We start from the raw sequence: 18,698 nt of genomic DNA, 5'->3' as shown, positions 1-18,698 counted from the left end.
TTTATAAACGTATTAAACAGTAGCAGCTTTTTAGACCCTTATAATGATTTAATGATGGGGGAGCTGCTGTATGTTTTTGATACGCGATCCGTTTAGCGCAAGATTGCCCCGTAATTTAACCGGAAAGTTCCACGTTACCTGTTATTTTATAGTTGGGCGCTATGATTTATTGCTTTTTAAACGGGATAGTCTTGAGGCGTTTCCGCAAATAAAATAGTGTCACTGTTATTAACGAAAACGACGAAATTTGTGTGTTCTCGGAATTATGGAGATTGTTTCGGAATAAAAGAATGGTTATTATCGTCCGGACTGTGGTTGAAAATATATACTAAGTATGTATTTAGGAAAAAAGGTGGGTTCGATTTTTTTTTTTTTTTTTTTTGGTTATAATCGATAGTTTTTATTTTTCGAATATGATAATGGTTAAATTAGATGGAGATTAACTGGAATCGTTGAAAGTTTGGGTCATACACCAATCCACATATTTCAGTGTTTTTGCTTTTTCGAGTTTTTCGCGATTCAAAATATTTTCGAACATTTAAACCCATTTTATAACGGAAATTTTGAGGTTAGGAACAAATCGAAGCCTTTTTTGTACAAAATATAACGAATCACATTGTTTTTCCCAGCAATTTTTATCGAAATCCTCGTAGTTTTCGAATTATTCGCGATTCAAAATATTTTTGAACGTTCAAACTCACTTTAAAAAGAAAATTTTTGGGGTTACGAACAAATTTAAGCGTTTTTTGTATCAAATATAGTGATCCACCTTTTTTTACTACAGTTTGTGTCGAGATTCTCGAAGTTTTTCGAGTTTTTCGTGATTCAAAATATTTTCGAGCGTTTTAAACCCATTTCCAACGGAAATTTTGAGGTTAGGTTCAAATTGAAGGCTTTTTTGTACAAAATATAGCGAATCACATTGTTTTTTCCAGCAGTTTGTGTCAACATCCTCGTAGTTTTCGAGTTTTTCGCGATTCAAAATATTTTCGAACATTTAAACCCATTTTATAACGGAAATTTTGAGGTTAGGAACAAATCGAAGCCTTTTTTGTACAAAATATAACGAATCACATTGTTTTTCCCAGCAATTTTTATCGAAATCCTCGTAGTTTTCGAATTATTCGCGATTCAAAATATTTTTGAACGTTCAAATCCACTTTAAAATGGAAATTTTGAGGTTAGGTACAAATTTAAACCTTTTTTGGACAAAATATAATGATGCGCATTTTTTTTCGACTGTTTGTGTCAAAATCCTCATAGTTTTCGAATTATTCGCGATTCAAAATATTTTTGAACGTTCAAACTCACTTTAAAAAGAAAATTTTGAGGTTACGAACAAATTTAAGCGTTTTTTGTATCAAATATAGTGATCCACCTTTTTTTACTACAGTTTGTGTCGAGATTCTCGAAGTTTTTCGAGTTTTTCGTGATTCAAAATATTTTCGAGCGTTTAAACCCATTTCCAACGGAAATTTTGAGGTTAGGTTCAAATTGAAGGCTTTTTTGTACAAAATATAGCGAATCACATTGTTTTTTCCAGCAGTTTGTGTCAACATCCTCGTAGTTTTCGAGTTTTTCGCGATTCAAAATATTTTCGAACATTTAAACCCATTTTATAACGGAAATTTTGAGGTTAGGAACAAATCGAAGCCTTTTTTGTACAAAATATAACGAATCACATTGTTTTTCCCAGCAATTTTTATCGAAATCCTCGTAGTTTTCGAATTATTCGCGATTCAAAATATTTTTGAACGTTCAAATCCACTTTAAAATGGAAATTTTGAGGTTAGGTACAAATTTAAACCTTTTTTGGACAAAATATAATGATGCGCATTTTTTTTCGACTGTTTGTGTCAAAATCCTCATAGTTTTCGAATTATTCGCGATTCAAAATATTTTTGAACGTTCAAACTCACTTTAAAAAGAAAATTTTGAGGTTACGAACAAATTTAAGCGTTTTTTGTATCAAATATAGTGATCCACCTTTTTTTACTACAGTTTGTGTCGAGATTCTCGAAGTTTTTCGAGTTTTTCGTGATTCAAAATATTTTCGAGCGTTTAAACCCATTTCCAACGGAAATTTTGAGGTTAGGTTCAAATTGAAGGCTTTTTTGTACAAAATATAGCGAATCACATTGTTTTTTCCAGCAGTTTGTGTCAACATCCTCGTAGTTTTCGAGTTTTTCGTGATTTAAAATATTTTCGGGCGTTCAAATCGATTTTATAGTAAAAATTTTGAGGTTATGAATTAATTGAAACCTTTTTTGCACAAAATATAGTGACCCACATTGTTTTACCCAACAGTTTGTGCCAAAATCATCGTAGTTTTCGAATTATTATCGATTTAAAATATTTTCAAGCGTTCAAACCCATTTTTTAATGGAAATTTTGAGGTTAGGAAAAAATACTCAGGATACTTTTTTGTAAAGAATTTTGTACTCTACATTTTTCATCACAAAGTTTTCTTCGATATCCTCTTAGTTTTCGAGTTATTCGCGATTCACAATATTTTCGAGCGTTCAAACCCATTTCCTACGGAAATTTTGAGGTTAGGAACAAATAGAAACGTTTTTTGTACAAAATATAGTGATCCACATTGTTTTACTTGGCAATTTGTATCGAAATCCTCGTAATTTTCGAGTTTCTCGCGATTCGAAATATTTTTAAGCCATCAAATCCATTTTATAGTGAAAATTTTGAGGTTAAGTTCAAATACAAGCTTTTTTGTACAAAATATAGTGATCCACATTGTTTTACTCGGCAGTTTGTATCGAATCCTCGTATTTTTCGAGTTTTTCGCGATTCACAATATTTTTGAGCGATCAAACCCACTTTAAAATGGAAATTTTGAGGTTAGGAACAAATTTAAACCTTTTTTGTACAAAATATGGTGATGCACATTTTTTTTTCGACTGTTTGTGTCAAAATCCTCGTAGTTTTCGAGTTTTTCGCGATTCAAAATGATTTCGAGCGATCAAACCTACTTTAAAATGGAAATTTTGAGGTTAGGTTCAAATTGAAGGCTTTTTTGTACAAAATATAGCGAATCACATTGTTTATCCCGGTAGTTTGTGTTGAAATCCTCGTAGTTTTCGAGTTTTTCGCGATTCAAAATGATTTCGAGCGATCAAACCTACTTTAAAATGGGAATTTTGAGGTTAGGAACAAATTTAGGCCGTTTTTGTACAAAATATAGCGAATCACATTGTTTATCCCGGTAGTTTGTGTTGAAATCCTCGTAGTTTTCGAGTTTTTCGCGATTCAAAATGATTTCGAGCGATCAAACCTACTTTAAAATGGGAATTTTGAGGTTAGGAACAAATTTAGGCCGTTTTTGTACAAAATATAGCGAATCACATTGTTTATCCCGGTAGTTTGTGTTGAAATCCTCGTAGTTTTCGAGTTTTTTGCGATTCAAAATGATTTCGAGCGATCAAACCTACTTTAAAATGGAAATTTTGAGGTTAGGTACAAATTTAGGCCGTTTTTGTACAAAATATAGCGAATCACATTGTTTATCCCGGTAGTTTGTGTTGAAATCCTCGTAGTTTTCGAGTTTTTCGCGATTCAAAATGATTTCGAGCGATCAAACCTACTTTAAAATGGAAATTTTGAGGTTAGGTACAAATTTAGGCCGTTTTTGTACAAAATATAGCGAATCACATTGTTTATCCCGGTAGTTTGTGTTGAAATCCTCGTAGTTTTCGAGTTTTTCGCGATTCAAAATGATTTCGAGCGATCAAACCTACTTTAAAATGGAAATTTTGAGGTTAGGCACAAATTTAGGCCGTTTTTGTACAAAATATAGCGAATCACATTGTTTATCCCGGTAGTTTGTGTTGAAATCCTCGTAGTTTTCGAGTTTTTCGCGATTCAAAATGATTTCGAGCGATCAAACCTACTTTAAAATGGGAATTTTGAGGTTAGGAACAAATTTAGGCCGTTTTTGTACAAAATATAGCGAATCACATTGTTTATCCCGGTAGTTTGTGTTGAAATCCTCGTAGTTTTCGAGTTTTTCGCGATTCAAAATGATTTCGAGCGATCAAACCTACTTTAAAATGGAAATTTTGAGGTTAGGTACAAATTTAGGCCGTTTTTGTACAAAATATAGCGAATCACATTGTTTATCCCGGTAGTTTGTGTTGAAATCCTCGTAGTTTTCGAGTTTTTCGCGATTCAAAATGATTTCGAGCGATCAAACCTACTTTAAAATGGAAATTTTGAGGTTAGGTACAAATTTAGGCCGTTTTTGTACAAAATATAGCGAATCACATTGTTTATCCCGGTAGTTTGTGTTGAAATCCTCGTAGTTTTCGAGTTTTTCGCGATTCAAAATGATTTCGAGCGATCAAACCTACTTTAAAATGGAAATTTTGAGGTTAGGTACAAATTTAGGCCGTTTTTGTACAAAATATAGCGAATCACATTGTTTATCCCGGTAGTTTGTGTTGAAATCCTCGTAGTTTTCGAGTTTTTCGCGATTCAAAATGATTTCGAGCGATCAAACCTACTTTAAAATGGGAATTTTGAGGTTAGGAACAAATTTAGACCTTTTTTGTACAAAATATAGCGAATCACATTGTTTATCCCGGTAGTTTGTGTTGAAATGCTCGTAGTTTTCGAGTTTTTCGCGATTCAAAATGATTTCGAGCGATCAAACCTACTTTAAAATGGAAATTTTGAGGTTAGGTTCAAATTGAAGGCTTTTTTGTACAAAATATAGCGAATCACATTGTTTATCCCGGTAGTTTGTATCGAAATCCTCGTAGTTTTCGAGTTTTTCGCGATTCAAAATGATTTCGAGCGATCAAACCTACTTTAAAATGGAAATTTTGAGGTTAGGTACAAATTTAGGCCGTTTTTGTACAAAATATAGCGAATCACATTGTTTATCCCGGTAGTTTGTGTTGAAATGCTCGTAGTTTTCGAGTTTTTCGCGATTCAAAATGATTTCGAGCGATCAAACCTACTTTAAAATGGAAATTTTGAGGTTAGGTTCAAATTGAAGGCTTTTTTGTACAAAATATAGCGAATCACATTGTTTATCCCGGTAGTTTGTATCGAAATCCTCGTAGTTTTCGAGTTTTTCGCGATTCAAAATGATTTCGAGCGATCAAACCTACTTTAAAATGGAAATTTTGAGGTTAGGTACAAATTTAGGCCGTTTTTGTACAAAATATAGCGAATCACATTGTTTATCCCGGTAGTTTGTGTTGAAATGCTCGTAGTTTTCGAGTTTTTCGCGATTCAAAATGATTTCGAGCGATCAAACCTACTTTAAAATGGAAATTTTGAGGTTAGGTTCAAATTGAAGGCTTTTTTGTACAAAATATAGTGAATCACATTGTTTATCCCGGTAGTTTGTATCGAAATCCTCGTAGTTTTCGAGTTTTTCGCGATTCAAAATGATTTCGAGCGATCAAACCTACTTTAAAATGGAAATTTTGAGGTTAGGTACAAATTTAGGCCGTTTTTGTACAAAATATAGCGAATCACATTGTTTATCCCGGTAGTTTGTGTTGAAATCCTCGTAGTTTTCGAGTTTTTCGCGATTCAAAATGATTTCGAGCGATCAAACCTACTTTAAAATGGAAATTTTGAGGTTAGGTACAAATTTAGGCCGTTTTTGTACAAAATATAGCGAATCACATTGTTTATCCCGGTAGTTTGTGTTGAAATCCTCGTAGTTTTCGAGTTTTTCGCGATTCAAAATGATTTCGAGCGATCAAACCTACTTTAAAATGGAAATTTTGAGGTTAGGAACAAATTTAGGCCGTTTTTGTACAAAATATAGCGAATCACATTGTTTATCCCGGTAGTTTGTGTTGAAATCCTCGTAGTTTTCGAGTTTTTCGCGATTCAAAATGATTTCGAGCGATCAAACCTACTTTAAAATGGGAATTTTGAGGTTAGGAACAAATTTAGGCCTTTTTTGTACAAAATATAGCGAATCACATTGTTTATCCCGGTAGTTTGTGTTGAAATCCTCGTAGTTTTCGAATTATTCTCGATTTAAAATATTTTCGAGCGTTTAAACCCATTTTATAACGGAAATTTTGAGGTTAGGAAAAAATACTCGGGACACTATCTTGTAGAGAATTTTGTACTCTACATTTTTCATCACGGCAGTTTTTTCTAAATCCTCTTAGTTTTCGAGTTATTGACATTTCAAAATTTTTTTTGAGTTTAGAGTCCCAAAATTTCGAAAATCCCTGACCATAATTATGTTAAGACTTACTAGACTCATTCAGTATCCCAAAACCTCTCAGAATCTAGAAAATCAAAGTCGCCCAATTTAAATATTTTGATTCGAAACCATTTTTTTTATAAGAATCATCAAGTTCCTTAAAATATTATAAAGGGACTAAATCTGGCGATTATAGTGCAATTAAAATATTAATTTTGACCCATAGCAATGACGGTTCTACAAACTAATAGTATTATCTTTATGAAACGACACTTTTTTCTTAGCCAAATGCGACAGTTTTTGAAAACCAACCGTTCTTCTTTGGAATCGATTCTTCCTTTTCAATCTATTATTTTGATTCTGTTCTTTTATTTAAAATATGAAGTTATGGACCGACGTTTAATCCATGATTATGAAACTACGCGAAAATTCGAGTGAAACACTCGATTAAAACATTTTATTATTTATTAGTCCAAACTTCTCAGTCTACGATTAAGTATTATTGAAAATTTGACAATTAGAAATTTGAAGTTGACATTGACATTGACACGACAAACGGAACGCGTCTGGTGGTCTAGAGATGAATTCGATGGTTATTACCATTGATAAATTACAGATACAATATTTTGAAGTTTGTGGTTTGAATCGTGTAAATCTGGTTCAAAATTGAAACGATTTTGTATGTTGGTGTTTGGAATTTCGTTTTTTATTTGTTGAGAAAACTGTAATTTGATATCAATTAGAGTCGATGTTTAAGGGATGTCCAACTGTGAAGCAGGTACTTTACACCCTAAAACATCCCGACTTAATAATAAAATCGGATTTCTAAGAAAAATAAATAGTATTGGTGAAGGTTTAACATTTTACAGTCGATGTACAAAAATTGTCATTTATTGAAGGGAAACGAAGGGTATTGTAAAAGTTTTGATTTATTTATGAATATTATCATAAATCTTAATGAAAATAAATATTCAGGTACTCACCTCGTTTTTGCATAAAGGAGAAAAGATCGTCTAGAAATTCCTTCCTTTTTGGATCGTCGTTGATTTCGTACAACTGCAAATAAAATCACAATAAATTTATATCGATTATAATGAAGATTTAAATGGAAAAAGTTTGTAAAATCAATGAAATATCACCGAGTTCAAACGTTCAAATCAATTTTATAACAGAAATTTTGAGGTTAGGAACAAATCGAAGCCTTTTTTGTACAAAATATAGTGAGCCAGATTGTTTTTTCCGGCAATTTGTGTCGTAATTCTCATAATTTTCGAATTATTCGCGATTCAAAATATTTTTGAGCGTTCAAACTCACTTTAAAATGGAAATTTTGAGGTTAGGAACAAATCGAAGACTTTTTGGTACAAAATATTGTGATCCATGTTGTTTTTTCCGGCAATTTGTGTCGTAATTCTCATAATTTTCGAATTATTCGCGATCCAAAATATTTTTGAGCGTTCAAACTCACTTTAAAATGAAAATTTTGAGGTTAGGAACAAATCGAAGACTTTTTGGTACAAAATATTGTGATCCATGTTGTTTTTCCCGGCAATTTGTGTCGTAATTCTCATAATTTTCGAATTATTCGCGATTCAAAATATTTTTGAGCGTTCAAACTCACTTTAAAATGGAAATTTTGAGGTTAGGAACAAATCGAAGACTTTTTGGTACAAAATATTGTGATTCATGATGTTTTTTCCGACAATTTGTGTCGTAATTCTCATAATTTTCGAATTATTCGCGATTCAAAATATTTTTGAGCGTTCAAACTCACTTTAAAATGAAAATTTTGAGGTTAGGAACAAATCGAAGACTTTTTGGTACAAAATATTGTGATCCATGTTGTTTTTTCCGGCAATTTGTGTCGTAATTCTCATAATTTTCGAATTATTCGCGATCCAAAATATTTTTGAGCGTTCAAACTCACTTTAAAATAAAAATTTTGAGGTTAGGAACAAATCGAAGACTTTTTTGTACAAAATATAGTGATCCAGATTGTTTTTTCCGGCAATTTGTGTCGTAATTCTCATAATTTTCGAATTATTCGCGATTCAAAATATTTTTGAGCGTTCAAACTCACTTTAAAATGGAAATTTTGAGGTTAGGAACAAATCGAAGACTTTTTGGTACAAAATATTGTGATTCATGATGTTTTTTCCGACAATTTGTGTCGTAATTCTCATAATTTTCGAATTATTCGCGATTCAAAATATTTTTGAGCGTTCAAACTCACTTTAAAATGAAAATTTTGAGGTTAGGAACAAATCGAAGACTTTTTGGTACAAAATATTGTGATCCATGTTGTTTTTTCCGGCAATTTGTGTCGTAATTCTCATAATTTTCGAATTATTCGCGATCCAAAATATTTTTGAGCGTTCAAACTCACTTTAAAATAAAAATTTTGAGGTTAGGAACAAATCGAAGACTTTTTTGTACAAAATATAGTGATCCAGATTGTTTTTTCCGGCAATTTGTGTCGTAATTCTCATAATTTTCGAATTATTCGCGATTCAAAATATTTTTGAGCGTTCAAACTCACTTTAAAATGAAAATTTTGAGGTTAGGAACAAATCGAAGACTTTTTGGTACAAAATATTGTGATCCATGTTGTTTTTCCCGGCAATTTGTGTCGTAATTCTCATAATTTTCGAATTATTCGCGATTCAAAATATTTTTGAGCATTCAAACTCACTTTAAAATGAAAATTTTGAGGTTAGGAACAAATCGAAGCCTTTTTTGTACAAAATATAGTGATCCATGTTGTTTTTCCCGGCAATTTGTGTCGTAATTCTCATTTTCTATATTTTTTCCTTCTCCGTTATTCAATTATCTTTCTTTTTGGCTCTAGAACGATTATTGAGCAAAATTTCGAGTTTTTTGCACGTCCAACAATCTACCACTACCATAAAAACGAGATTGTACAACCGCTATCGACCAAATGACGTTACAACTCCAGAAATGTTGAAGAAAATCATCAAAAAAGACCTTAAATTGTCAATTTTCGTAAAGTACCAAGACTAGTAGTATATTCTGACTATTTACAGCAAAAAAACGCGACAACATTTAGAATTCACGAATATAATAAGTTTGCCTGATGATGGGAAGATTACTGTCCGAAAACTTGTCAATATTCGTACAACCACATTATTTTATACAAAATTAGAGTGAAATAAATAAGTCAACGGCAATAAAACCAAAGAAATACGTTCTTTCAAAATGTTTTTTTCATACCCTCACAAAGATAATCGAATCGGTTTTGATTTATTCTTATTGGATGCAAATTAACTTTAATTGGATACGAACAATCGGATAGTATTAATCGACACCTTCGAAAAGCTACTATCGTGGGCGGGTACGATCGATTATTCAACAGATAACGCCCAAATTTAATAAAAAACACAACAAGAAACGTAAAATATTATTTCAAAATCAAATACAAGCTTTAAATCGCTTGATTTGGTCTATATTTGTAAAAAAATTTGTAAAAAAAAGTTTGCGATTACTAGAAATGATAATTTTCAAATAGTGATTGAACATTTCGATGTTGCAATCGATTATAATCTGCTAAAACATCGAATTGTGTTACTACATCCTCAATATAGTCCCGATACTGTCAACTGTGATTTATTTTGTTATTCTAGTTGATTTGAATTGAGTGAAAACCGATTTATTTTATGATCGCCCCTCGTATTCGTTATATCCAATATCTCGATCGTGAACAAATCGATTAAAACGAGATGGAAATTAATCAGATATGAAAAGATCGAAGAAGACGTCTGAGTATAGCACTCCTTTAAAAAAAAAAAAAAGAAGAAGAAACAATTACTATTAATTCCTCTCTACTCTTTTCGTTCTCTACACATCGTTAATGTGTGTATTCGAGATTTTACTCGACCTACACCTCATCATCTATCACGGGTATCGATGACATTTTCAAAATTAAAAATGATCCGTGAGATCGCTAATTAAAAATTCGATACAAATTTTTACATATTTAGATTTATCTTCATTCGACAATTGATTAAAACTTGAAAATTTGACAATTTGAAGTTGACGTTGACATTGACAAGATAAACGGAACGCGTCCGGTGGTCTAGAGATGAATTCGATGGTTATTACCATTGATAAATTACAGATACAATATTTTGAAGTTTGTGGTTGGAATCGTGTAAATCAACGTTTTTTTTTCCATGTTGGATTATACGTAGAATGTTTACAAGATGGAAGACAATCGATATTTTTCAAATCCAAAATGTTTGGCGATGTATCAGTGATGTTTTGACTGTTTTAATATCGATGTCGACTGGATAATTGGATTTTCTGGTTCAAAATCGAAACGATTCTGCCTGGATACAAAATAAAACAAAAATTAATGCCTATAAAGCTATATAACCTTCTAAATCTCTACAAAAACTAGATTCAGTCTACGATTAAGTTTTATTAGTAATTTGAAGTTGACGTTGACATTGACATTGACACATTTCTTGATAAACGGAACGTGCCTGGTGGTAAGTTCTTATTTTCAACCACATTACAAATCTAGTTTAATATTTACAAGTTTCTTAACACGTTAGGCGCTATTTGAACCACTCGAGCGTTACAACTCGTCGCGATTTTTAATTCGTTAAGATATTGCGTTAATTCGGAACGTGGATATTTCAGGTAAATGAAAAGGTAGTCCGGAAAACCCAGTATTTACAGCCGATCAAGATAGTTACACATAGTTATCAGCATTTTTAGGTTAGGTTGCATGATATTCCGTTATAAGTTGTTTAATATTAATGACAAACACGATCAAGCGTTGTTACGTCGTAAAAGAAATGTTAAATAAGATTTTTCGATACTTTTGAATGTTTTACTATATAATTAAATGATGAATTATCTAATTTTTTTTTAGAAAAATTTAGTTGTATCGAAATATTTGGTATATCGGCCCATATACTAAAAACTCTTGGCGTTGGATGGAGTGTTGATCAGAGATGGGTTAAGGGGTATTGAAAAATGAGCACTCCCTTAATATTTTTATATCTCTAAGCCCCGGAGAGATACAATAAAGAACATTTGTAGTTAATAAACACTCACTGCCGAGAAGAAATTAGTTATTAGTTTGATAAATGTTTAATCTTAGTATCTTCTTCGTTTTGTTTCGGTAGTAATAGTTTCTATCAGATGATTTCCTTCTTTTGTATCACGTCAATTTCCATTAATAATTCGATAAAGGTCGATCTGATAAAAGTTAATCGACGAAAAAAACGCGGACTCAATATTAAATCGAAATACGCGTTTAAAATATTGAATTAATTAAAAAAGTGAATGATTTTTTCATTAATTGTACAACAAACTATCCGAATATCGTGAATTAATCTTCTCAGATCATTTTTGAGGTTAGGAAATCTGTTAAAAAGCCGTGGCTAAAGAACCAAGTACGTAACTTTAAAGAAAACCAAATTTAGTTGGTAATATCAAGTTTTTATTAAAGAAATATATAAAAACGGATGTAAATATTGTAAATACGATAAATTTTCATCCCCCTACTCCATTTTAACCTAAAAAAATCGATTAAAACTATTAATTTATCGCATAAAAGTATTTGAATGTATTTTTAATCGACCGAAAAAAACTCGGATTCCACATTAAATCGTAATATTTGTTTAGAAAATTGAATTAATTAAAAAATTGAATGATTTTTTCATTAAATGTACAACAAACTATCCGAATATCGTGAATTAATCTTCTCAGATCATTTTTGAGGTTAGGAAATCTGTTAAAAAGCCGTGGCTAAAGAACCAAGTACGTAACTTTAAAGAAAACCAAATTTAGTTGGTTAAATCAAGTTTTTATTAAAGAAATATATAAAAACGAAAGTAAATATTGTAAATACGATAAATTTTCATCCCCCTACAACATTTTAACCTAAAAAATCGATTGAATCTATTTATTTATCGCGTAAAAGTATTTGAATGTATTTTTAATCGACCGAAAAAAACTCGGATTCCACATTAAATCGAAATATATGTTTAGAAAATTGAAATAATTAAAAAATTGAATGATTTTTTCATTAATTGTACAACAAACTATCCGAATATCGTGAATTAATCTCCTCAGATCACTTTTGAGGTTATAAAAACTGTTTACAAGCCGTGGCTAAAGAACCAAGTACGTAACTTTAAAGAAAACCAAATTTTGTTAGTAAAATCAAGTTTTTATTAAAGAAATATATAAAAACAGATGTAAATACTGTAAATACGATAAATTTTCATCCCCCTACAACATTTTAACCTAAAAAAATCGATTGAATCTATTTATTTATCGCGTAAAAGTATTTGAATGTATTTTTAATCGACCGAAAAAAACGCGGATTCCACATTAAATCGAAATATTTGTTTAGAAAATTGAATTAATTAAAAAATTGAATGATTTTTTCATTAATTGTACAACAAACTATCCGAATATCGTGAATTAATCCTCTCAGATCATTTTTGAGGTTAGGAAATCTGTTAAAAAGCCGTGGCTAAAGAACCAAGTACGTAACTTTAAAGAAAACCAAATTTAGTTGGTAATATCAAGTTTTTATTAAAGAAATATATAAAAACAGATGTAAATACTGTAAATACGATAAATTTTCATCCCCCTACAACATTTTAACCTAAAAAAATCGATTAAAACTATTAATTTATCGCATAAAAGTATTTGAATGTATTTTTAATCGACCGAAAAAAACGCGGATTCCACATTAAATCGAAATATGTGTTTAGAAAATTGAATTAATTAAAAAATTGAATGATTTTTTCATTAATTGTACAACAAACTATCCGAATATCGTGAATTAATCTTCTCAGATCATTTTTGAGGTTAGGAAATCTGTTAAAAAGCCGTGGCTAAAGAACCAAGTACGTAACTTTAAAGAAAACCAAATTTAGTTGGTAATATCAAGTTTTTATTAAAGAAATATATAAAAACGGATGTAAATATTGTAAATACGATAAATTTTCATCCCCCTACTCCATTTTAACCTAAAAAATCGATTGAATCTATTTATTTATCGCGTAAAAGTATTTGAATGTATTTTTAATCGACCGAAAAAAACGCGGATTCCACATTAAATCGAAATATGTGTTTAGAAAATTGAATTAATTAAAAAATTGAATGATTTTTTCATTAATTGTACAACAAACTATCCGAATATCGTGAATTAATCTTCTCAGATCATTTTTGAGGTTAGGAAATCTGTTAAAAAGCCGTGGCTAAAGAACCAAGTACGTAACTTTAAAGAAAACCAAATTTAGTTGGTAATATCAAGTTTTTATTAAAGAAATATATAAAAACGGATGTAAATACTGTAAATACGATAAATTTTCATCCCCCTACTCCATTTTAACCTAAAAAATCGATTGAATCTATTTATTTATCGCGTAAAAGTATTTGAATGTATTTTTAATCGACCGAAAAAAACTCGGATTCCACATTAAATCGAAACACGTGTTTAGAAAATTGAATTAATCAAAAAATTGAATGATTTTTTCATTAATTGTACAACAAACTATCCGAATATCGTGAATTAATCTTCTCAGATCATTTTTGAGGTTAGGAAATCTGTTAAAAAGCCGTGGCTAAAGAACCAAGTACGTAACTTTAAAGAAAACCAAATTTAGTTGGTAATATCAAGTTTTTATTAAAGAAATATATAAAAACGGATGTAAATATTGTAAATACGATAAATTTTCATCCCCCTACTCCATTTTAACCTAAAAAATCGATTGAATCTATTTATTTATCGCGTAAAAGTATTTGAATGTATTTTTAATCGACCGAAAAAAACTCGGATTCCACATTAAATCGAAATATTTGTTTAGAAAATTGAATTAATTAAAAAATTGAATGATTTTTTCATTAATTGTACAACAAACTATCCGAATATCGTGAATTAATCTTCTCAGATCATTTTTGAGGTTAGGAAATCTGTTAAAAAGCCGTGGCTAAAGAACCAAGTACGTAACTTTAAAGAAAACCAAATTTAGTTGGTTAAATCAAGTTTTTATTAAAGAAATATATAAAAACGGATGTAAATACTGTAAATACGATAAATTTTCATCCCCCTACAACATTTTAACCTAAAAAAATCGATTAAAACTATTAATTTATCCCATAAAAGTATTTGATGGGGTCGTAATTTTACGATTGTCCTAATTTGGTGTTAAAACACACGGTCATTGTTACCGAGGCGGGGTTGCGGAGGTTAAACACGTTCATTAATAATTTCTGTTAACTAATCTGTCCGTCGTAGTCATCTATCTTTTACAAGTTACTCGCCACTAGCCTTCCAGCGCTTATCGATATTAAGAACACGAAAAAAAAAAGGAAAACGTATTTGAAAACAGAAAAAAATAATTTTTTTTCCTAACAAAGTGATTAATTCGACCTTTAATTTGTACCTGTACGATCAAACGCGATAATTACGGTTAGTTATACAGGGTGTATCAAAAATTAATGCATCGGTGCTGAATAATACCGAACGAAAACCATATTTTTCAGTAAAACCGTGTCCTTTGAAGTAAACAGGAGTTTTGGGAGGTCCTACCAAAGGATAAAGTGATATAAAAGACGTCCAGGCGCTTCGACATGAATTTTTTGACGTCGTTTATAATATATTTACAGGGACAATCTGTATAAAGTGTTATTAAAATGATTTTATAGCAAACACCCACATGGTAATTATAAAAATAATTATTAACAACGAAATTCTAATAAAATTTTAATTAATTACGATATTTCAAGTAACATTTGAATAAATTTTATTATCGAAAATGGCGTCGATCGATCAATAAATAACTGTTAATTAATAGAAATTTTATATTTAATGTTTATTTTGTAATTTACACACAATATTTTAATAATTGCAATCACGGTCAGAAATAATTCGTCAAACCTTTCACTTTCACAATTCGTTTAAAATCTAACCTCACATTTTGTTAATAACACTTCTCCAGGAGTTGGAACGGTCTTGAAGTCTCGGGAACCCTTAAAAACCGTTCTTTCGATACTTTAATGAATCAAATGCTGTTTTTGCCTTCGATCAATCTCCTGGAGACACCAAAGTCCATAGAATTCGTTACACCAAACGTTTCAACACTGTACTGTATTGAAAATCCATAGAATTCGATAAACCAAACGTTTTTACATTGTACTGTATCCAAAGTCCATAGAATTCGATAAACCAAACGTTTTTACATTGTACTGTATCCAAAGTCCATAGAATTCGATACATCAAACGTTTTTACATTGTACTGTATCCAAAATCCATAGAATTCGATAAACCAAACGTTTTTACATTGTACTGTATCCAAAGTCCATAGAATTCGATAAACCAAACGTTTTGACACTGTACTGCATTCAAAATCCATAGAATTCGATACACCGAACGTTTTGACACTGTACTGTAAGATCCGGTCAAGACTTCAGCTCGGATTATGTCGACATTTGACAGAAACATTATTCCGGACCAAAATAAAAGAAGAAACAGTGTGAAAAACTAGTTACAGTTTAGAATTTGAGTTTTTTCTAATTGTTTACTAATCCCGAGGGGATTAATTCGATGGATTTAGACCCTAGATTATTTGTAATAATTGTAATACCCGCGAAAACAGACACGTTGTTGAAAAGGTTAAAGTTGGAGGTTATACATCGACAGAATGCGAAAAAAGAAGAAGCGATTTACCAAATTTGTTTATTTTGTTAAATTAACAGAGGATCGTAGTGTTTTTTGGTCGTGGAAATATCGGAAAATCGGATGATGTCGAGTTATTTACTAATGGTGGAAAAGAGAAAATGTTAATTACAAAATCAACTGTCGTTTTGAAAAAGTTATTAATATTATATTAAGAATAAAAATAAAAATCTGAGGCATGGTACATAAATAAGCATTGCGATGAATATAACAAAGGATAATTAATACTGATGTATTATTAAGTCTTTAAAGTATATTCCAGTGGCGTGTACCATAAAAATAATTCCGTTTTTAAAAATATCATCGAATTTGATGGTTTTTTTTAACTAATTTCATGATTTTTCGAGATGATTTACTAAAATCTTCGATTTTATTGACTATTTAAGTTTAATTTTAGACGTGGATTAAACCAAAAACATTGTGTCGACGGTTGTTGATGGTTTTCATTTCGAAAAAATTGAAAAATCTCAATTTTTATCAATTTCCTCAGAATATACTGCAAGTTTTATCAACTTTATAGATAATTATTTCGTTTTTCCTTTTTATAAACCAGAAAATCGAAAAAATTTCCGTTTTGTTTGTATTATAAAAAGTATAAATGCAGTTTTTTGTATGTTTTTTTCAAATTTGTTTTTTCTAATTGTTAAAACTTTCATCTCTATTTCAATTTCGTTGCTCATTTGGAGTTTTCCGCAGTTTTTCAGCTGCCAGATTGGGAATTTCAACTCCAAACGATCCAAAACAATTGAATCCATTAATTGGGAATCTAGTTGGGGGCTGCAACCGTTTTAAACTATTTACTATGGAAATTTTTCGATGAAAATTCGTTTTTCATGAACAAATCGTCATTTGTCTATGGAAATTGCTCTTTTTTCAAAAACAAACCGTCATATATCTATGGAAATCATTCTTTTTGCAAATTAAACCATCATTTGTCTATGGAAATTAATTTTTTCTAAAAATCATTGTCATTTGTCTATGAAAATTGTTTTCTTTTCTTAATAAACAGTCGTTTCTCTATGGGAAAATCATTTTTTTTTAAAAAAACAGACTTTTTTCTATGAAAATTATTCTTTTTATTTCATTTTCAAATTCAGTCTTTTTCTGAAACAAACTCTCAGTTGTTTATAAAGACTGTCTGTTTCTGAAACCAACATTTGTCTATGAAAATTAATTTTTTCTGAAAATCATCGTCGTTTGTCTATGAAAATTGTTTATTTTTCATAATAAACAGTCGTTTGTCTATGGGAATCGTTTTTTGAAAAAACAAACAGACTTTTTCTATGGAAATTTTTCGATGAAAATTCGTTTTTCATGAAGATATCGTCATTTGTCTATGGAAATTGCTATTTTTTCAAAAACAAATCGTAATTTGTCTATGGAAATTTCTTTTTTTTGAAAATTATCGTCGTTTGTCTATGAAAATTGTTTACTTTTCATAATAAACAGTCGTTTGTCTATGATGGAAATTTCTTTTTTTTGAAAATTATCGTCGTTTGTCTATGAAAATTGTTTACTTTTCATAATAAACAGTCGTTTGTCTATGGGAATCGTTTTTTGAAAAAACAAACAGACTTTTTCTATGGAAATTTTTCGATGAAAATTCGTTTTTCATGAAGATATCGTCATTTGTCTATGGAAATTGCTATTTTTTCAAAAACAAATCGTAATTTGTCTATGGAAATTGCTATTTTTTCAAAAACAAATCGTAATTTGTCTATGGAAATTTCTTTTTTTTGAAAATTATCGTCGTTTGTCTATGAAAATTGTTTACTTTTCATAATAAACAGTCGTTTGTCTATGGGAATCGTTTTTTGAAAAAACAAACAGACTTTTTCTATGGAAATTTTTCGATGAAAATTCGTTTTTCATGAAGAAATCGTCATTTGTCTATGGAAATTGCTATTTTTTCAAAAACAAATCGTAATTTGTCTATGGAAATTGCTATTTTTTCAAAAACAAATCGTAATTTGTCTATGGAAATTTCTTTTTTTTGAAAATTATCGTCGTTTGTCTATGAAAATTGTTTACTTTTCATAATAAACAGTCGTTTGTCTATGGGAATCGTTTTTTGAAAAAACAAACAGACTTTTTCTATGGAAATTTTTCGATGAAAATTCGTTTTTCATGAAGAAATCGTCATTTGTCTATGGAAATTGCTATTTTTTCAAAAACAAATCGTAATTTGTCTATGGAAATTGCTATTTTTTCAAAAACAAATCGTAATTTGTCTATGGAAATTGCTATTTTTTCAAAAACAAATCGTCATTTGTCTATGGAAATTGCTATTTTTTCAAAAACAAATCGTAATTTGTCTATGGAAATTTCTTTTTTTTGAAAATTATCGTCGTTTGTCTATGAAAATTGTTTACTTTTCATAATAAACAGTCGTTTGTCTATGGGAATCGTTTTTTGAAAAAACAAACAGACTTTTTCTATGGAAATTTTTCGATAAAAATTCGTTTTTCATGAAGAAATCGTCATTTGTCTAAGGAAATTGCTATTTTTTCAAAAACAAATCGTAATTTGTCTAAGGAAATTGCTATTTTTTCAAAAACAAATCGTAATTTGTCTATGGAAATTGCTATTTTTTCAAAAACAAATCGTAATTTGTCTATGGAAATTTCTTTTTTTTGAAAATTATCGTCGTTTGTCTATGAAAATTGTTTACTTTTCATAATAAACAGTCGTTTGTCTATGGGAATCGTTTTTTGAAAAAACAAACAGACTTTTTCTATGGAAATTTTTCGATGAAAATTCGTTTTTCATGAAGAAATCATC

The 18,698-nt window shown here is 30.1% G+C and overlaps 1 protein-coding gene across 7 annotated transcripts in view; it reads right to left on the bottom strand.

Moving 5' to 3' along the window:
* Positions 1–18,698, bottom strand: part of LOC130892395 (protein dead ringer-like) — a 177,697-nt gene that overhangs the window by 43,785 nt on the left and 115,214 nt on the right. For all 7 annotated transcript variants that reach the window (XM_057797809.1, XM_057797807.1, XM_057797808.1 and 4 more), the window contains one exon: positions 7,177–7,249. In XM_057797809.1, coding sequence (XP_057653792.1) covers positions 7,177–7,249 — 73 coding nt within the window. The remainder of the gene's footprint in view (positions 1–7,176; positions 7,250–18,698) is intronic.

This window comes from Diorhabda carinulata, chromosome 4 (assembly GCF_026250575.1).
Source record: "Diorhabda carinulata isolate Delta chromosome 4, icDioCari1.1, whole genome shotgun sequence".
Lineage (NCBI taxonomy): Eukaryota > Metazoa > Arthropoda > Insecta > Coleoptera > Chrysomelidae > Diorhabda > Diorhabda carinulata.
This window is presented reverse-complemented; position numbering and strand designations above follow the sequence as displayed.